Source organism: Temnothorax americanus, unplaced genomic scaffold (genome assembly GCF_048541705.1).
Source record: "Temnothorax americanus isolate GAGA-0224 unplaced genomic scaffold, ASM4854170v1 Scaffold49, whole genome shotgun sequence".
NCBI lineage: Eukaryota > Metazoa > Arthropoda > Insecta > Hymenoptera > Formicidae > Temnothorax > Temnothorax americanus.
The window spans coordinates 352,473-369,664 of record NW_027509646.1 but is presented as its reverse complement, the minus strand read 5'-3'; the positions used below and the strand labels follow the sequence as shown (position 1 = coordinate 369,664).

Here is a 17,192-nt window from a genome sequence, read left to right as displayed (position 1 = left end):
TCAGAATAAATTTAATTTTGACAGAAATAAAGACTGAGGTGCCACCTAGAGACCAACTTGCCAACTTTTTGATCAACTCGAATATTAATCGAGAATCGAGATACAAACTCGATGAATAAAGTCGATTAGTCGAAGTGGCCGAGTGGCGTGTTTGTTGCAGCAAGTAGATGCAACAGCGAGTAACCTCTCGCGACAAAATGATTATATCGCTTAATATACGCAAATAAATTGGAAAGTAGAGTGTAAGATCATAAAAAAATAATTGTAATTATATATTCGTGCTATAACACTTATACAATGGTGTTTTTGACACAAGTTTTGGCTTGCGTGAAAAAGGTTAGGTTAGGTAGATCTTGGTGAATTAAGTGTTACAAGATTTACGATTATACGCGTGTATTAACTGACAAAGGGAACTCTTCGTTTGATTGTAGCTACCAAGAAAATATCTACGTTCCAGATTCATCGACACCTTGCGCCTTCACGTTAGGGGAGGTACAGGAGGTGCTGGGTTGTCTCGTTACGGTGGGTTGGGCGGCGCAGGGGGTAATATATATGTGGTTGCAAAAGATGGACTAACATTGGAGAAGGTTCTCAAGACCTTGAAGACCAAACGAGTCGCAGCAGATTCGGGGAGTGACAGCTCGGCAAGGGGAATTATAGGTACACCTGGTACAGACAAGATTATTTCAGTTCCACGTGGCATCGTGATATATAATCAGAATGGAGTATTGTTAGGTGGGCATAATTTTTAAAGCCTTATACTTATAGTTATATATGATTTTTTTCGTTCGTCATGATTTTCTTTTTATTTTTATTGGAAAATTTATATAGGAGAATTAAACGAAGAGGACTCGAAACTATTAGTAGCCAGAGGTGGCGCAGGTGGTACCCAAGAAACGGGCTACTGCGGATTGAAGGGAGAATCTCAGACGATAAAGTTAGATTTGAAATTGATTGCCGATATCGGATTAGTTGGCTTTCCCAACGCTGGCAAGAGTACATTTTTGGCAGCGGTTTCAAATGCCAAGCCTAAAATCGCTGCTTATCCTTGTAAGACTTTTCGCATATTTTATTAATTAATTATCAGATTATTTCATTTATGCTCATTAATTTAGAGAGAGATCTTACTTTTTCTGTCGCAGTCACTACCATAAGGCCCAAATTAGGAATCGTGAAGTACCCCGATTTAAGAGAGATCACCGTTGCAGACTTGCCAGGTCTTATCGAGGGGGCGCACATGAATATCGGGATGGGTCACCAGTTCCTGAAACATATTGAAAGAACAAAGCTACTTATGTTTATCGTAGATATACAGGGGTTTCAATTGTCACCCAAGCATGGGCATAGATCCTGCTTGGAAACCGTGGTCTTATTGAACAAAGAGATCGAACTTTACAAACCTGATTTATTACGAATGCCAGCCATGATTATAATTAATAAAATGGACACTGACAATGCTGATAATATTCTCAAAGAAATTAAGCCAGCGTTGCACGATCTATCGAGCTACGTGTCTACGTGTCCGGAGGAAATACGGCCCGAACAGGTGATACGTTTTGACGACATTTTGCCGACATCCTTGATCTCGAAAGACAAAGAAACGATAGCAGCGATCAAAGACAGAATACGGAGTTTGTTGGATAAATATGAAGAGAAGAAACACGCTGTTGAACACGGTAACTTGGATTCTCGACTAATGGAAAGGATAAACCGGAAATTTGAAGAGCACACGCCGACCGTTGTATAAATTTGTAACGTACGAAAATAAATATTTTGTAGATAATGCTGATGTTAACGTTAATGACTCGGCGGAAAGAAAAAAAAATGCAGAGATCTAAATGTTTTTTTAATTGAATAATTTTTATTATAGGACTTCAAAGTGGAGAGACTGGATAGAAATTTGCATATTTGTTCAAAGACTATTTAATTTCACCAATTTACATTTTATGTTTGCATCTTGCACTCTTTCGACCCAACTTTCCCCGAACGATGCATTTTTCTCGACAGTTACCATTTCGATTTCCTCTCTATCTCGGAGAACCCCTGTATTCGCCGTCCACCTTTCCGCACCGTTCCACGCTATCATTACACCATTGTCGTTGCACAAACGCGGTGGAGTTCGAACAAATTTAAAGCCTTTTTCCGAGCAAACAATTTCTAAAGCCTTTGCCAAGAAATTATTGCAAGCCACCCCGCCGGATATTACCTAGATTCAAACGAGTATGTAAGAACGAGAAATAATCGGAAATTAATGATCATAATTTTAAGCGTACCAGGGTTCGCTTCTCTTGCGATATCAAATTCGCATTATTAATAAATTCCATTGCCCTCTGCGTTCTGAGACATACGTGTTTCGTAAGAGACGTTTGGAGGGCAGCGCAGAAATTATACACGTCGGGAATTGCCGTGCTATCGGCAACATCAAATTTTTTTTCTTCTTTATCAACGTATCTAAAACTTTTGTTCGCTATACCTGCAAAACTAAATTGACAATCTCTCTTTCTAGTTAAGATAGGTTCGAAAACGAATTTAGTTGGATCTGACGCTTTGCTCGCTGCGCTTTCTATCGCTTGGCCACCGCTCATACGCGAGAATTCCGGTAAATTCGCGAGCTTCAGCCTACGAGCGATCTGCAAAGTTGAAAACAAATCTGTTTATGCGAAGACAATTTCAAGACGAAACAATTTACGGTTGAACGTGCGATGGACGAAAACTGAAAAATATACCTTGTCCAGAATTTCTCCAGGTGCATTATCCAGCGTAGTACCCAGCAAGTAAAATTTATCAACATTTTCAACGATCGCTAATAAACTATGGCCACCTGATACAAGCAAAACAAGATAAGGAAAGTCTACCTACAAGATACATATATCAATAATTTGTTTGATACAATGTATGCGTTTAACACATATAAATTAGCTCTAACATACTTTCCGCACCATCCGTACGGTCAACGCATGAGCTTCCATATGATGTATCGGTATATACGGTTTGTCACCGATCCTAGAGAGATATTTGCCAAAGTTATTTCCAACGACAAGCGACGAGGAAAGACCTGGCTTAATTGTAGCTGCGACGGCATCTACATCTCTTAATCTTAGATTCGCCGATCTTAGGGCGTCCTCACAAACCGTAGTAATATGTTTCCTATGCATTTCACCGGCAATCGTAGGTATTATGCCACCGTGTCTAAAAATGAGAATAGGAGTTGTACAACTTGCTGGAAAACGTTCAAATAGTTTTTAGATTTGTACGATTCATTTATTTCGAAGATATAGATTAAATTTTATAGACTTTTAGAATAACATACAAGTACGTTCGCATATCTAATCACTCAATGTTATAAATATATAACGCGAATTTGATTTCACAAATCTCTCGAGCAGTCCACGAGTCAACGGTACTGAATTAATATCGATTTAATAAACGTGAACAACTCGCGAAGTAGTCGTGATTACTTCAAATGAGTAAGATGTTGCGAATTTATCGCTTCGCCTAATATTTTTCCCGTGGCATCTACGATTCCGCATCCCGTATCGTCGCAGCTCGTTTCGATTCCCAAGACGATAGCCGGTCCGTCATCCGCAAATGTTCGTATCACGTTCAACGTTCGGCTACACGTACGCAGAAATCTTGAAGGTTTCGGCTGGTAGAGTCCTAACGACGTTTCACGCGACAAAAAGTACGCGTATTTGGCCATTTCGCGTCGAAAAATCAAATTTATTTACATTATACAGGTTAACACAAACGCTAAGCGAACACAGGTCACGGATGCTAAACTCGTCAATATCCTCTCGAATTGAAATATATCGCCGCCGCAACTTTATCTCGTACGAAAATCAACAAATTTATTAAATCATAATAATTAACTAAATTAAATACGAATTACGTATATGCTAAAGTTTCTCTCGTCTTTCTCTTCCATGACGCGTTCCTCGTTCCTCAAACCGCTCGAACGCGCGCACCACGTGCGCTCGGTGCGCTCGAGCGCCGCTCGATGCGCTTCGAACGTTGTCGCGAGATTTTTCGGACGCGCCGATTGGCTGTCGGATAGAGAATTCCCAAAGTCCCGAGAGCACCCTTTCCGCCCCGATGGCCAATCGGCTGATCCGGAAAAACTTGTGCGGCATATACAATTTCGAGACAATTTTTAGATAAAAATTGGCAGTCTCATTTCAATTGTAACATTGCGTGGTATAAAAAAAATATCAAAATTAAATTTTTTGGAATAGCAGTAGAAATGTCTAAGCTTAAAATTAAATACATTTGAATTGACATTTATATAATTTAACATTTACACAATAATTATGCAATTTTGAAATTATTTAAATAAATATATCAAAAATGCTATTTTTCTCTTTTTTATTTCTGAGATGTGTAAAGAATTGCTTTATAACAACAATGTACAATAAAATTATTAATTCTTTAATAACCGGAACGTTAATGTGAAATTGTAAGCAAAATTCGAACTATTAATTGCCCATAAAATTATGCTTCTCACGTCATAAGACTGCAAACGTACAATCTAGTTCAAAGACAAAAGATCAAGATTATTGCCTCAAAATTAAAGAAATTTTCCTAGCACCGATATATAAAATAATCAGAATCTTGTGCCATCTTATTTCAAAAAATAAAGATCGCATGTTTTTACAGGTGCCCTCAATTGAATGATCTGCTTTTTCCTTTTTATCCCCAAGAAAAGAAACGTTTCAATCCGTAGCTGGTTTTCTGACATTTTTTCTCTTTGCTAATCAGGCAGCAGATAAAAAAGAATGAGAAAAAATAATCAAGCTTGAGAGACATTCTTTTACCTCCCTCAAGCTTGGTTACTTTTTCTCGTTCTTTTTCAAGCGCGATTGCCGATATTGATCTTGAGTACGAGAAGTCGCGCTGCTTTCCGTTCCTCATGTAAATTTAGAAGCTCTGGGTGCCCGGTGCCCGATCAAGCAGGACCTGCTTCTCCATCGCGTCCTTCCTCAATTTCTCCAACTCTTCCTGAATCGAACCATCGAACGTCGGTGATTAGTTACGATAAACAATAAAATCGCAATAATCAATATAGACTTACAGGTCTTATATAATACATAATTATGTTCCTTTAATATAATTTTTCCTTCGAAAAAGTTGGCGTCTAAAGTGAACAACTAACACGCGTCACTGTCTCGTCAGCCCTCAGCGGCGTCAGCCTCGCGGTGTGCCGCGTGCCGTCGTGGCTGTCGGCTAGCTTCGCATTTGGCGGTGGCGATGGCGCATCCCTATTCCCTGATTCCACATTTCCACGTTCCACGAGTTCCACGGGTTCCACCTTGCCCCGTTCCCATCCCACCACCACCAGTGTTCACAACAATGATCGTGCCGGTTGTATTTTAGGTTAAATCACTCGTGTGATCTCTTTATCCCGTAGTTTATAAGCTCTCCCCGACGGAGTAAAAATGGACAATAAAATAACGATATGCGACCCTGACGAGGAGGAAGCGGAGAACGATATATTGCGCGATATCGAACCGGTCATGTGGATCAACGACGATCCGAACTACGATTTGGACGAGGTTAACATGTTTTTCCACAGAGTCGATTCGGATCAAATTATATACGAGGAGAAAAGAAAAAAGTGCAAATTTATCGGTAAATACGTCATGGGTGATGTTCTTGGCGAGGGTAGTTACGGCAAGGTGAAGGAGGTGCTGGACTCGCAGACGCTTTGCCGAAGGGCGGTCAAAATACTGAAGAAGAGGAAACTTCGAAGGATACCGAACGGGGAACAGAACGTTCAACGGTGCGTTTTTTCTTTTTTGCGCGCTACGCACACAAATACATCGACGAAATCCTTTCTTCGTTGCAATATCTTTCTTCGCGTTTCTCCTTTTTCTATCTTAATAACGATTGGTGTTTTACAGGGAAATACAATTGTTGCGAATATTAAAACATAAAAATGTAATAAATCTCGTAGATGTTTTATACAACGATGAAAAAGAAAAGATGTACCTAGTTATGGAATTCTGCGTATGTGGATTACAGGTAAATTTTCATACGAATACCTTCTTTCCTACCTACTCTACTCTAAATTGCTGTACGCGCGTCGCACGCGCGTTAATATATTTGGGGTGAATTTCAGGAGATATCGATTTGGCGTTTCTATAAAATGATTGTTTATCCTACTTTAATTATCGACGTCGAAAGGAAACATTGATTTATTTCAAGTTTGCACGTCACGTTAGCTTTGTGCTTTCGCGTTGACATTCGCTTTAATTCTGTAATCCCTAAATTTTACGCATCGATTACTTTCGATATATAATGGAGCTAAGAACGATGAATATTGTGTGATCGTGTCTTTGTTTATTACGTTTGATTACAATTATTTATGCTTGTATTTGACTCGTATAATTATATACAAGTATTGAGAGAGAGAGAGAGCGCGCGAGCAATGTTTTGTATCGTATTAGATGTATTGGTACGAAGAAAGATTTTTATTTCAATTTGATATTGAATCGTATTTGTTTCATATATATATATATATATTTTGTAAGAGCTAGTGAACGTGTCGCTCGAAATGTATCGGTATAACTTTTGACGCTGACTGAATCGTAACACCGAGATACTTTATCTCAATATTAAGATTTTTCTCATCTCAAATGGTACGATTAAATTGCAAACGAAGAATTTACGATAATACCTGAAAATTCATCATTCGTCATTCTTATCGTATTTGCGCGCTAACTTGTCGCTTTTGACATCTGTAACAATGGCTCGCATGAATGTTAACGACAATTAGATTTCTATTTATTAGATTCTTTACAGGACATGTTGGAAAGCACGCCGACCAAGAAGCTTCCGCTTTGGCAGGCACACGATTATTTCTGTCAATTGTTGGATGGCTTAGAATATCTTTACAGTAAGGGAATAGTTCACAAAGATATAAAACCTGGAAATTTATTGTTAACCCTAGATGGTACCTTGAAGATTAGTGACTTTGGTGTCGCGGAGGTACAAACTCCATCTTCCAACTTCTTATCTAACGCGTAGTCGAACAAAGTTGTACGCATTTTTTTGTTAATTTAAATTATTAAGACCGATGTTTGTAACAAGAACAATAACAACGACAAAAAAAGGTATCGACATGCGGACAAAATTATATTTATTCGGAAAGTGTCGGACACACTCGTACGCATACACACAGCCGCGCGCGCGCGCACATACATTTTGCAACTATGAGTGTTTTTTTATTCCTATATTTGTGATTACGCATCTCTCCACTGTGCTAGGCATTAGACATGTTTTCCAAAGACGATACGTGTACGATAGGTCAAGGATCACCGGCGTTTCAGCCGCCAGAAATCGCAAATGGCTGCGAAAGTTTCTCGGGCTTCAAAGTGGACATATGGAGTAGCGGAGTTACGTTGTAAGTAACGCTCGTGCGTAAACCTACGACATTGCCGAAAGATCGGACTGGTGTATCGATAGTTTTACAGGTACAACATAACCACAGGTTTATATCCTTTCGAGGGAGACAATATATATAAATTGTACGAAAACATTGGAAGGGGTGAATATACAGTACCGAAAGAAATAGAGGAACCTTTAAAGTCGCTCGTAGAGGGAATGTTGCAGAAAGATGCGGATAAAAGATTTACGTTGCAACAGGTTAAAAGACACGCGTGGACCGTGTGCGAGCACTCTAAAACGCAACGGGAAGTACCCATACCTCCCCTTAAAAGTAATGGATGCCATAGCATGACCGTCTTGCCATACCTGATGGAGCATCATTATGGAGTCGATGACAATCCCATATACTATACGGAACATCAGCTGAATGGTACGTCCGCGTTACGTTGGTCGATATTTTTCCTTCTTTTCGTCTTCCTTCTTTCTCTTCGAAAATAAACCGTCGATTAAAACGTAACGACATCCTCGATTCCTCGCGGCAGCGCGACGCGGGACGAAATTTCGAGTGTCGGTCGCGAACCACGCGCTTTTCGTACGACACGCAGAGAATTTATAATCGAGATTTCCTTTTCTTTAGAAGAACGAAGACTTCGAGAGCTGGATCGCGTTAGCGAGGATCGAAAAACCACGTGTAACAGCCATCGCGCCAAGTGCAACGCGAACAGTCAAAATAAACGGAGGTGGCGGAAGCCGATTTCGTGCATCGGTATTAAAAGATTTCCATCCTGCAAGCCATCGTGATTTGTGATTTCGCTGATTGTGTCATCGCATATCTTTTTGTTCGTATCTCGCTGACCGTGTCAGTCGCAAAAGAGGAAAGAGGACTGAAGCTGAAAGCTCGAGGAACGCGAAGGCGTGTGCGAGACGTATAATGTAATCTAGCTAATCTAGCAGAACGAACGGAAATGCAAAGCTTTTGACTCGGTTCAAAAGTGTCTCGGATTGTGATATTAAGATTAAATCCATCGTGTAGCGAACAATTCAGTGACATCCTTATTGATCGTTCGATGCCTAGGAGATATCCGATCAAAGTCGTATTTCGTTTTGGTGCCATATTGACAACGCGATTAATAAAGTTGTTAATCGTCTCACGATACTCGGCATTGTTTTATTTACCGTCAGATCTCCCGAGTCGATACCTCTGTGGCCCTTAACAAGGCCAACAGCCGACAGCCAGGACGGGCATAATCGAGCGTACAAATCGTACAAACGTTTCAATTTCGCCGTTCTATTTTAACGTAACGCAATATAGAATTAGAAAATTTAAAAAGGTTTCGTTTTCGGGGTAAGGCGTTGCAGGCAAGTTCGCGACGTATCAATATTTTTGCCCCACATTTAAGTATATAATATATTCGAGTCTCCGGAAAGGACAAACAAATTTTTCATTATCGATATTAGATATTGTCTATATTTATTTAGGATATACCACGTATACGGCACTGCTGTACGTACGTATATACGTACAGCGTACAGGTTTCTCTCTGCTGCGGGTGCGGACGCTGCGGTACATAACAGGCCTGTTCGTTTTAGCTCAACTCTCAACTTGTTGCACGATGCACAGTTCATCTTTTCTCTTTTTCTCTCCAACGTGAAAAGAAAGAGAGGAAAAATGAACCGTGCAACAAGTTCAGCTAAAACGAGCAGACCTATATACACACACACACGCATACCACACTCTTACTGCACTCTCAAGTACGGTACTCTCTACTCTCACCGCAACCGACGACGTAACCTTTCACGTCAACGCAACCGTAACCTGCCTGCCCCTTGTAACTACAAGTTTTTAAAGCAGTTTACTGGGATCGATCGATTGATTTACAATTAAGCATGGTTTTCTTATCGTTGAACCTTTTAATCAGAGCCCGCGGGCCCGACGAATTTTGGCGAAAGCGGAAAATATTTAAGCTTGCCGCGGTAAGGCTCTCGATATTTCTAAATGCTTTTGACCGTGAATTTGCAATGCGTATCGATAAGACGATAAATAAATTGGGAAACTTTCAATATGTTTTCAGCATTATTTCGGCAGAAAGAGAAATTGTTACGGTATAGCTATCAGGAACGTACACAGAGCTCTAACGTATTGCACTCGAGGCAGAAAATTGAAGAAGGAAGATATGACGGAGGTACGATGAAATTTACCGAGATACGTGGGGGGTAGGAATAAGAATTGCGCGTAAAGCTCTCAACATTTATTTAAAGTTTTAAGACATTTACACCATTTCTCCTTTTTGCTTTTAGCTGCGGGAACAGAGGCTAGAAGCTGCTGCGAGCGAACACGGTATAAATTTTGCGACCCTTAAAGAAGGATTAACGAGATGTAACATTCTATTGAATCGAAAGTCACTGGCTGACTTGGCAATTTGGGAACCTCGATCTTTCAAAGCTATTACCGATATCGCATGCGCGAGAGCGAAGCAAGACCGTTTCAAGGCCACTACAAATGTTCAAGTACCAAAGAGCGTTGTCGTAAGGGGCTTAATCAAATAATCCTTGACGAGTCGCGCAAATAAAGTACCAAGTTTTCTTCTTTCCACATTTATTTGTTACTTTTTACAATACTTCCGATACTATACGGAGAGAAGCTGCTAGACGACGCATCGATCTTTCATCTTCGAGTACATCTTTTGCAGTACCGTAAGAATCACGTGTGTACAACGCAACATCCCTAATAACGTGGCTACGTTGCAAGAGCTTGAGAACTTGGCGTGAAAATTATGTGAAGACGGAACCCTCCACCCTCGTTCGAGGAATTCATTCAATCGCGCGGAACGGCTATATACGTATATGTATGATCCGTTTTCTTCTCATCGTCAGAAACGTAATAAGCAACTTGTCGCGCGTAATCCTAATAGAGAATTCAATTTCATCCGATATGCGATACAATTTATAATCTCGTGCGTGTTCAACAAGCACGAGCATTGACGATTTGTACAAATTCAGGCTTCAATGACGCGCCGCCGACCAAAAATCCATCGATGTCCTTCTCCTTCGCCAAATCTTTGGCGTTGGCTGCTGTTACGGAACCGCCGTAGATGATTCGCAGAGTTTGCGCGACGTCGGACTTGACATTCTTGGACAACCACTCCCGCAATTTGTCGTGAACCTCTTGCGCTTGCTGCGGCGACGCGGTTTTACCTGTGCCGATCGCCCATACTGGTTCGTAAGCCAAGACCACGTTGTCCCAAGATTTAATTTTATCCGCTATCGCCTTGGTTTGCCTATAGACCACTTCCTCGGTTTTTCCCGCCTCGCGCTCCTCCAATTTCTCGCCTATACACGCGATCACCTAGAAAAGCCAAAAGCGATCTCTATCTCTATCCTTCGCGACAATTACGCGCGATCGTATTTATATTGATACGTACGATACGCACTTTGCACACACGCGCGTCATCTTTTTAAATATAAAATAATCGATTCTCCTATACGTTGTATACAACATATACCTATGTATATCTACCTTCAATCCAGCTTCCAAGGCATGCGCAACTTTCTCCGCAATTAACTCGTCCGTTTCGCCAAAGACGTTTCGACGCTCGGAGTGGCCAAGAATTACCCAGGGAACGCCATTGTCCAGAAGCATAGCCGGGCTAATTTCACCGGTAAACGCTCCTTTAGGAACTTTGTACGCGTTCTGCGCGCCAACGCTAACGTTGCTAGGGACGACGGAGGTCACGTACGTGAGATATATCGACGGAACGCCAACTACAACCTCTAAAAATTACAAAAGTATTATTCTTTCTGCCTTTCTTTACCTTTACGGCCGATTCGTTCGGCTCGTGTCGAATGAGAAACCAGACGAGACTGTTAAATTTGCGAACGTATCCGAAGATTCCGTAACAACGTAACTCGACAGTTTTTCGACTTTTTAATATTTATTATCTTTTCCTTTCGTCTATTCGCCCTGTCCCCTGTGAAAAAAATTCTATCGTCTTCACCGTAAGTTTCTCCTCTCGCGTATCCAAATGTCCACAATTCTGCGATTTTAATTTGAGTGGGGGGAGAGGAGGGAAAAGAAAAAAAACTCGGGATAAATAGTAAATAACGATAACGGATATAACGTCAGGTGTGTCGAATTTAACACTGTCGGGACTCGACGCTATCCCGCGATTCGCGAGACGAGAAACGTAATTCGTAATCCCGTGGACGATGTAAAGTACGACTAGAACGACTATATCTACGTCTCTACAGCGGTTGCATTTACGTACCGACGTTAGGATCGAGTGGCCCGGTCTTGAGAAACGCGACAATGTCGCCAATCTCGCTCTTTGTGCCGTTCATCTTCCAGTTACCGCCAACGAAGAATCTGCGTCCCATTTTTCTCGTTTGCACGTCTCGCGACACTTGGGGTGCGATCAGCCGACCTGCAACGAACGGAGCAATCTTCTTTTCGTCGAGCGTGAACCCTCGAACCTACCTACCTACCTACTCCGCGTCCACGATCTACTCTTTCGACCTTCACACGCGGGCGCCAAGGTGAACGAATAACGCTCCTCTCGCCTCTCGCCTCGCCCCCCTCGCATCTCGTATCAGATGTGCGTGCGTTGTGCGTTGTGCGTTCATTGGGCGTTCAATTCTCCCCTCCACTTTGCTCCGCTTGGTTCAATGGTTAGGTTATGTTAGGTTAGGTTAGGGGTGCTTGCGAAGAGGCGCTCGGGGTTAGGTTTTGGTTAACATATGCTATACCAAAATCTAACCCCGAGCGCTTCTTCGTAAGCACCCTATAGGTCCTTCGCGCGCGATTTTATCCATCTATCATAATCTCTCTCACTTTGACCAAAAAAAATCAGCGCAAGTTTTCAAAAAATTTCGTTCACGTTCGTGTCTCTTTTAAGATATATCGCGTGTAATTTAAAATCAGATCAAGACCTCTGACCTCTCGCTCGTTAGTCTCTCAACGGCCCGGTCAACGGGTGATAATTTATAAATTGGGATTTTCTTGTCGATAAAACAAGGTAGGTAGGTACATACGTATATACTATACGCTTATACCGTACTTACGGTATACACGACGACTGATGGAATATCGGAGCAATAGCTCGCTACGAGTCACGTAGATAGCGTTCGTCGATACAATTCTTATCGCCAACATTGCGAAATCTGCTAAAATTTGCTAACGACGAGTGCTAAAGAGCCACCAACTTCTCGCTTGAAAACTTTCTGATCCGTCGCGCGAGGATTCGAAAGCTTAGGCGGTGTAGGGTGTAGGGTCGACTCGGTTGACGATGAGTTTACGCGAGTGTTACGTACGGCAAAGCGATAACCCCGCAGCTCCTCGTATCCTCTTTGTTTTTCTTTGCGAATATAAAAATAAATTCTTTTGCCGGCGCGAGATAAGCTCTCGTTCCGATTTGATTCTGTTCCGGCCGTAAAGTTCCTCCTGGATCTCTACGCTCGCGTTCATTTATTATATCCGTCTGTTTTATTTTTTAGAAGATCACGAGAGATGGCGAGCGAGGAAATAATCGAGGCCAATAAGAAACCACAGCCCGTATTTAAGAACCGCTCGTTTCAACAGAAATTTCGGCAGACCAGCACCACCGGGAAGAAACGCACTTGGCGGTCGTTGAAACAAGTTTTGGCTCAGGAGCGTTCGTTACCATGGCCAGCGACAGTAAAACACTGTATGCGTCGAGTGCGCCGGAAATTTTATTTCCTTTCGTCATTGCATTTATACATTAGTCGGGAATAATTTGAACTGTAACGAAACACCTTGAAATAATCTGCACGTAACTAAAAGCGAAATATAGTTTTGCGACATGTATTAAATATTCAGAGAGAGAGAGAGAGAGAGAGAGAGAGAGAGAGAGAAACACTATCCTATCGTATTGTAACGTAAATTCGCATAAATTTCAGACAGTTCTATCAACGCACCGCCGAGCTTCAAACCAGCAAAGAAATACTCGGATATTTCCGGATTACCGGTGAGTGTAAAAATTATCTCTGATAATCATCGATAAAAACCAACCTTTACGCTTTCCCGCGTCTTGCGACGCTGTCAGCTCGTAAACGCGGTAAACTGCATTTAAATAAATAATTTGCATTTCGTTTACAGGCACGATACACGGATCCACAAACTAAATTATATTATGCCACTGCCGAAGAATTCGCAACGGTTCGCAGTTTACCGATGGACATAACGGCCGGATATCTGGCTTTACGCGGAGCGTCTAGTATCGTTGGTTAAACGACCCGACGCTCGATGTCGACCAACAGTCGCGTTGTACATCGTGGCCCACGCATAGTCCGGCAATATCCGCGACATCCAGGATTAACCCAAATTGGCAACTTGTATTTTAAATATGTAAACGTCTATACATTTCGCAACGTTGCTTCGAAATTCGAAACACCCACGAGTTTTATTCACAAAGAATGGAGGTATTTCGGTAGGAATGGAGACGAAACGGAACGATTCGATCGAGAGAATAGATAGAGAGAGAGAGAGAGAGAGAGAGAAAGACAGAGTAAATAAAGTATCGATATTTTTATCTCAGACACCATTTATAACATTTGATCACGTCTGCCAATAGCGCTATGCAGAATTTTCCAAAATGAACAATTCTATAGATAATTTTGGTTATTTTCATTTCTTTTCCCTTTTTATCTTCTTGCGTTATTTTACACAAGTACATTATTAAAAAAGCTTGTCCATTATAACTTAGTATATCAACTACAGGCTAATAGGGGAGGCGGGAGAGACCTGTGGAGGTTCTTCGAGAGCTGTATTACTGTTCGTCGACTGTTGCCGCACTGCAATCTTTACAGTTTCTTTTTCTTTACTTTTCTTTTCCTTTTTCAGTCCAGTTTGCGCGTCCCGTTTGCTATTCGCAACACGGCCATTTTAACAAATTTGCAATTGAAGATACAAACAGCAAAGCCTATTGAAATATTGCCCGATAGCGCACTATCCTTAGGTTGCCATTTGTCTTTAATGTAATTAATTACTTGATCGATGTGGGTGTGTGTGTGTGTGTGATTATCTTATTTTTATCGCTTTAGTCGTATAAATCGGGAAGATCTTCATCGTCGCTATCGGCATCGTTGTCCCCTAATTCATCCAAGTCTTCGAAATTTGGCTTAGTGTCACCGGAACCGCTCAGACCACCCATCTGTCGCATCATCTACGAAATCGGGGAGAAAGTATCGTTATTTATCAATCGACGCACGCCTTTGTTGCTTTTTGGGTCGGGCTATGAATACGCGTATATATAAATATGCAACGTGCGTTCTTACCTCTTCTAAATCTGGAGGGCTACTTTCGTCGTCGGTATCGTCCTCGTCCTTCCATTTGTTGAAGTCACTCTTTAACCAGTGAGCCTTTGTTTTGTCTTTAATTAACCGTGGCCAATATGGTCCCTCTTCCTTCTTAGCGAGAATCAATTCAAAAGTCCTGCCTTTCAAATTTTTTACGGATTTGCTGGGCTCAATTTCTTTGTACAGATTAATCGTAACCTCGTGCATTTTTTTATCCGTTCCTCCCTCTCCTTTGAAGCGTATCTTTTCCGGTTCAATTTCGATAATAGGATCTTTACAGTCTTCTAAGCAGATAGTAACGTATAAGATATCTTTTCTTTGAGCCCACATGACCGGTGGGGGAGGTATCCTGCAAAAGTTGTAAAAGAGAAACAGAGATAAATATTAAACGTATAGGATAAGAGTAAAACTTGCAATACTCGAGATATATTCGACTCAATTATTATAATTATAACGAGGTAGGAAAAAAATTATGATTCTCGGACATGCTTCGGCAAATCTTGTTTAGCTCGAAAAAGAAAGGTGAGGGAAAAAAGTTATCGAAAAACGGATTCGAGCAATTGAAATTTGAAAGTAGAAGTTGTCCGATCTGGTCGAAATCGAGTCTTTCCTTTTTGTACCCCCCCCCCCTACCTCTCTCTCTCTTTCAATTTCTACTCTCAATTTTTGACGATTATTTCGACTATTGATTACGCACAAAATTCTCACAAAATTTTCGACGTTACGTCTAAAATCTATACCCTACTCCGCTCATTATTACGCATCGTAGAAAATCGCGTGAGTAAATCGGCCGATCACCACGTGTACGGTGCGTCCTGTTGAGGCATATACGCATATACATATATAGAAGACCCGTCGTATCCTCATAGGTTAGGGACAAAAGCTCGCCCTCGAGTCATTACGTGTGCGCGACGCATCGAGATGTCGAGGTCGAGAGCGTAGTTAATCGCATGGATGGTTACCAGGTGAAAACGCGACAAGCACCCCTGAGTCCTGAGAAACGAAAGTCATCGGTCATCGGTCGTCACCGTCGCCACCGTCCTCCTCCTCCGGAACGCGCCATCGTGACCGTTCGATTAGAGTAGAAAGGCGAAGGAGGCAGAGAGAAAGAGAGAGAGAGAGGAGGCAAATAGAAAACGACGGAGAGCGACGCGAGGGAATAATCGCGTCAGGAATTTTCGCTCGAGAAAAACACGACCGCCGACCGCCGACCGCCGCGGTTAGATCGTCGCTCGTCTGGAAAGTTCGAGAATCAATAAAACCGCTCCAGCAACATGGCGATGATCGGAGAAGAACGGGGCGGCATTCGTACGTCCGCGACAGTTGACCGCGGCTGTATACGCGGACACGCGGTCGCGGAGCTCGTTCGCGGGTCAAGCGACGCAAACCGCCGCGTCAATTAACGTCGATCCTAGGATACTTACTGGCTTTCTTGCGTCATGTTTCCGACGGCTTCGCACGCAACGAGAACGAAACAAACACACAGCGCACGTAGCGCGTAGCGCACCTCGCACACCGCGCCGCGCGCGCCGCGGACCCGATTCGAGAATCGAGAATCGAGAATCGAGATTCGGGATTCGAGATCTCTCGATCGGTGTGGCTCGCGACTCGCGACTCGCGGCCAATCGACCAACTGGCAACTTGCGCGGGCCACATCGCCCGTGCGGCCCGTGCCGCGGTCGTCAAGCCGTCTTCCTGAGAAATAATAACGTTTTACGTTTTTTTCGCGCGTTATTTGCAAAAACAGCTCCAGAGAGCTTAATATATATAATTTTGAGATAATTTTGAATAAATTTATGGCGGCCAATTTGCTGATAAATCCGATAAAACTGCGCTTCTATGTAGAAAGGTATGGAAAGGAGAACAAATTGATAAATGTACGAGAAACATTTGTGCCTACTACCCGTACAAAATCGTTAACCGGCAAGTTCTATGCGAAACACGATGTTTTCTCCCCGTCTGACGTTAGAGATGACGACATCGACTTGATTGAACGACAGACGGAGATGATACCCAAAGACATTTATTCGTTTAGGCCGCCGGCGGTGAACATGGAGTGAGTCGACGAACGAGTAAATGAAAATTTTGAGAATAACTATACTATTAATTGTAATAACGAACCGTTTTGATTCATATACATAGATACGGCTGGTTCACCGTACCGCTGGTACCTGTCACCAAGGATCCACGATTACGCTTCTCCAGGAAACAATCGGACTTTATCGCGAGTGAACTCGTACGTCGAAAACTGCAGAGAGGTCCGCCGGAAAAAAGATTCGCTGGCGTGCCATTTAAAACATGACAATTATTTGATTATAGATTATAGACATTATATAGTTTTCAACAAATTATGGAATAAAATGTCGCTTAATTGTTATAATTAAAGGTTCGACAAACTATTCTTTTAAATATATATATATCTAAACGTTAATGCGAGGGATGAGATCTTTCAGCGAAACCTAATCGCGCTAAGGTCGGCCAGAATAAGCCAAGCCAGA

At 42.0% G+C, this 17,192-nt stretch overlaps 8 protein-coding genes across 17 annotated transcripts; 5 read left to right on the top strand and 3 right to left on the bottom strand.

The window, feature by feature from the left end:
• The first annotated feature begins 121 nt into the window (after positions 1 to 121).
• LOC143903588 (GTP-binding protein 10 homolog) lies at positions 122 to 1,850 on the top strand. Its single transcript, XM_077417290.1, has 4 exons — positions 122 to 336; positions 432 to 735; positions 832 to 1,050; positions 1,143 to 1,850. Exons 1-4 carry the CDS (start codon positions 298 to 300, stop codon positions 1,745 to 1,747), a joined length of 1,167 nt encoding a protein of 388 aa, XP_077273416.1. The 5' UTR covers positions 122 to 297; the 3' UTR covers positions 1,748 to 1,850.
• Positions 1,851 to 1,907: 57 nt separating this feature from the next.
• Positions 1,908 to 3,960, bottom strand: Tcs4 (Threonyl-carbamoyl synthesis 4). Its single transcript, XM_077417289.1, has 5 exons — positions 3,459 to 3,960; positions 2,931 to 3,189; positions 2,727 to 2,855; positions 2,274 to 2,630; positions 1,908 to 2,206 (listed from the first exon to the last, which is right to left on the bottom strand). Exons 1-5 carry the CDS (start codon positions 3,698 to 3,700, stop codon positions 1,913 to 1,915), a joined length of 1,281 nt encoding a protein of 426 aa, XP_077273415.1. The 5' UTR covers positions 3,701 to 3,960; the 3' UTR covers positions 1,908 to 1,912.
• A 1,207-nt stretch (positions 3,961 to 5,167) lies between these two features.
• On the top strand, positions 5,168 to 8,539 carry Lkb1 (Lkb1/serine/threonine kinase 11). 2 transcript variants are annotated; one of them, XM_077417288.1, is made up of 6 exons: positions 5,168 to 5,776; positions 5,898 to 6,018; positions 6,799 to 6,984; positions 7,263 to 7,399; positions 7,470 to 7,813; positions 8,024 to 8,539. In XM_077417288.1, the coding sequence occupies exons 1-6, from the start codon at positions 5,433 to 5,435 to the stop codon at positions 8,182 to 8,184; spliced, it is 1,293 nt and encodes a 430-aa protein (XP_077273414.1). In that variant the 5' UTR covers positions 5,168 to 5,432; the 3' UTR covers positions 8,185 to 8,539. The 2 variants fall into 2 exon arrangements, with proteins under 2 accessions (XP_077273414.1, XP_077273413.1); XM_077417287.1 differs by having other exon boundaries at positions 5,175 to 5,776; positions 8,021 to 8,539.
• A 606-nt stretch (positions 8,540 to 9,145) lies between these two features.
• Positions 9,146 to 9,978, top strand: Mrpl20 (mitochondrial ribosomal protein L20). Its single transcript, XM_077417309.1, has 3 exons — positions 9,146 to 9,357; positions 9,456 to 9,566; positions 9,682 to 9,978. Exons 1-3 carry the CDS (start codon positions 9,271 to 9,273, stop codon positions 9,928 to 9,930), a joined length of 447 nt encoding a protein of 148 aa, XP_077273435.1. The 5' UTR covers positions 9,146 to 9,270; the 3' UTR covers positions 9,931 to 9,978.
• On the bottom strand, positions 9,963 to 12,631 carry Tpi (triose phosphate isomerase). Of its 7 annotated transcripts, none has more exons than XM_077417297.1 (4): positions 12,442 to 12,613; positions 11,649 to 11,804; positions 10,901 to 11,154; positions 9,963 to 10,729 (listed from the first exon to the last, which is right to left on the bottom strand). In XM_077417297.1, the coding sequence occupies exons 1-4, from the start codon at positions 12,530 to 12,532 to the stop codon at positions 10,346 to 10,348; spliced, it is 885 nt and encodes a 294-aa protein (XP_077273423.1). In that variant the 5' UTR covers positions 12,533 to 12,613; the 3' UTR covers positions 9,963 to 10,345. The 7 variants fall into 7 exon arrangements, with proteins under 7 accessions (XP_077273423.1, XP_077273426.1, XP_077273425.1 ...); XM_077417300.1 differs by lacking the exon at positions 12,442 to 12,613 and adding an exon at positions 11,854 to 12,028; XM_077417299.1 differs by lacking the exon at positions 12,442 to 12,613 and adding an exon at positions 11,858 to 12,028.
• On the top strand, positions 12,082 to 14,011 carry LOC143903600 (INO80 complex subunit C). Of its 2 annotated transcripts, none has more exons than XM_077417312.1 (4): positions 12,082 to 12,399; positions 12,874 to 13,064; positions 13,297 to 13,364; positions 13,496 to 14,011. In XM_077417312.1, the coding sequence occupies exons 2-4, from the start codon at positions 12,887 to 12,889 to the stop codon at positions 13,625 to 13,627; spliced, it is 378 nt and encodes a 125-aa protein (XP_077273438.1). In that variant the 5' UTR covers positions 12,082 to 12,399; positions 12,874 to 12,886; the 3' UTR covers positions 13,628 to 14,011. The 2 variants fall into 2 exon arrangements, with proteins under 2 accessions (XP_077273438.1, XP_077273437.1); XM_077417311.1 differs by having other exon boundaries at positions 12,085 to 12,395.
• P23 (cytosolic prostaglandin E synthase) lies at positions 13,910 to 16,259 on the bottom strand. Of its 2 annotated transcripts, none has more exons than XM_077417305.1 (3): positions 16,119 to 16,259; positions 14,674 to 15,043; positions 13,910 to 14,561 (listed from the first exon to the last, which is right to left on the bottom strand). In XM_077417305.1, the coding sequence occupies exons 1-3, from the start codon at positions 16,133 to 16,135 to the stop codon at positions 14,436 to 14,438; spliced, it is 513 nt and encodes a 170-aa protein (XP_077273431.1). In that variant the 5' UTR covers positions 16,136 to 16,259; the 3' UTR covers positions 13,910 to 14,435. The 2 variants fall into 2 exon arrangements, with proteins under 2 accessions (XP_077273431.1, XP_077273432.1); XM_077417306.1 differs by lacking the exon at positions 16,119 to 16,259 and adding an exon at positions 15,657 to 15,843.
• A 149-nt stretch (positions 16,260 to 16,408) lies between these two features.
• LOC143903599 (uncharacterized) lies at positions 16,409 to 17,142 on the top strand. The gene is made up of 2 exons (XM_077417310.1): positions 16,409 to 16,750; positions 16,837 to 17,142. Exons 1-2 carry the CDS (start codon positions 16,491 to 16,493, stop codon positions 16,994 to 16,996), a joined length of 420 nt encoding a protein of 139 aa, XP_077273436.1. The 5' UTR covers positions 16,409 to 16,490; the 3' UTR covers positions 16,997 to 17,142.
• The last annotated feature ends 50 nt before the right edge of the window (positions 17,143 to 17,192 follow it).

Excerpts from the sequence above, each read along its gene's own strand:
- LOC143903588 (XM_077417290.1), top strand. The coding sequence starts at position 298 with ATGGTGTTTTTGACACAAGTTTTGGCTTGCGTGAAAAAG. Across the intron at positions 337-431 it reads TTTTGGCTTGCGTGAAAAAG|CTACCAAGAAAATATCTACG; the intron begins GTTAGGTTAGGT and ends GTTTGATTGTAG. Across the intron at positions 736-831 it reads TCAGAATGGAGTATTGTTAG|GAGAATTAAACGAAGAGGAC; the intron begins GTGGGCATAATT and ends AAATTTATATAG.
- Tcs4 (XM_077417289.1), bottom strand. The coding sequence starts at position 3,700 with ATGGCCAAATACGCGTACTTTTTGTCGCGTGAAACGTCGTTAGGACTC. Across the intron at positions 3,190-3,458 it reads CAACATCTTACTCATTTGAA|ACACGGTGGCATAATACCTA; the intron begins GTAATCACGACT and ends TCTCATTTTTAG. Across the intron at positions 2,856-2,930 it reads CCGTACGGATGGTGCGGAAA|GTAGACTTTCCTTATCTTGT; the intron begins GTATGTTAGAGC and ends TGTATCTTGTAG.
- Lkb1 (XM_077417287.1), top strand. The coding sequence starts at position 5,433 with ATGGACAATAAAATAACGATATGCGACCCTGACGAGGAGGAAGCGGAG. Across the intron at positions 5,777-5,897 it reads GGGGAACAGAACGTTCAACG|GGAAATACAATTGTTGCGAA; the intron begins GTGCGTTTTTTC and ends GGTGTTTTACAG. Across the intron at positions 7,400-7,469 it reads TGGAGTAGCGGAGTTACGTT|GTACAACATAACCACAGGTT; the intron begins GTAAGTAACGCT and ends ATAGTTTTACAG.
- Mrpl20 (XM_077417309.1), top strand. The coding sequence starts at position 9,271 with ATGGTTTTCTTATCGTTGAACCTTTTAATCAGAGCCCGCGGGCCCGAC. Across the intron at positions 9,358-9,455 it reads AAATATTTAAGCTTGCCGCG|CATTATTTCGGCAGAAAGAG; the intron begins GTAAGGCTCTCG and ends ATATGTTTTCAG. Across the intron at positions 9,567-9,681 it reads AGAAGGAAGATATGACGGAG|CTGCGGGAACAGAGGCTAGA; the intron begins GTACGATGAAAT and ends TTTTGCTTTTAG.
- Tpi (XM_077417297.1), bottom strand. The coding sequence starts at position 12,532 with ATGTTGGCGATAAGAATTGTATCGACGAACGCTATCTACGTGACTCGT. Across the intron at positions 11,155-11,648 it reads GCCACTCGATCCTAACGTCG|AGGTTGTAGTTGGCGTTCCG; the intron begins GTACGTAAATGC and ends TGTAATTTTTAG. Across the intron at positions 10,730-10,900 it reads CCTTGGAAGCTGGATTGAAG|GTGATCGCGTGTATAGGCGA; the intron begins GTAGATATACAT and ends TGGCTTTTCTAG.
- LOC143903600 (XM_077417312.1), top strand. The coding sequence starts at position 12,887 with ATGGCGAGCGAGGAAATAATCGAGGCCAATAAGAAACCACAGCCCGTA. Across the intron at positions 13,065-13,296 it reads GCCAGCGACAGTAAAACACT|ACAGTTCTATCAACGCACCG; the intron begins GTATGCGTCGAG and ends CATAAATTTCAG. Across the intron at positions 13,365-13,495 it reads CGGATATTTCCGGATTACCG|GCACGATACACGGATCCACA; the intron begins GTGAGTGTAAAA and ends TTTCGTTTACAG.
- P23 (XM_077417306.1), bottom strand. The coding sequence starts at position 15,712 with ATGACCGATGACTTTCGTTTCTCAGGACTCAGGGGTGCTTGTCGCGTT. Across the intron at positions 15,044-15,656 it reads GCTTGTCGCGTTTTCACCTG|GATACCTCCCCCACCGGTCA; the intron begins GTAACCATCCAT and ends CAACTTTTGCAG. Across the intron at positions 14,562-14,673 it reads GCCCTCCAGATTTAGAAGAG|ATGATGCGACAGATGGGTGG; the intron begins GTAAGAACGCAC and ends CCGATTTCGTAG.
- LOC143903599 (XM_077417310.1), top strand. The coding sequence starts at position 16,491 with ATGGCGGCCAATTTGCTGATAAATCCGATAAAACTGCGCTTCTATGTA. Across the intron at positions 16,751-16,836 it reads CCGCCGGCGGTGAACATGGA|ATACGGCTGGTTCACCGTAC; the intron begins GTGAGTCGACGA and ends TCATATACATAG.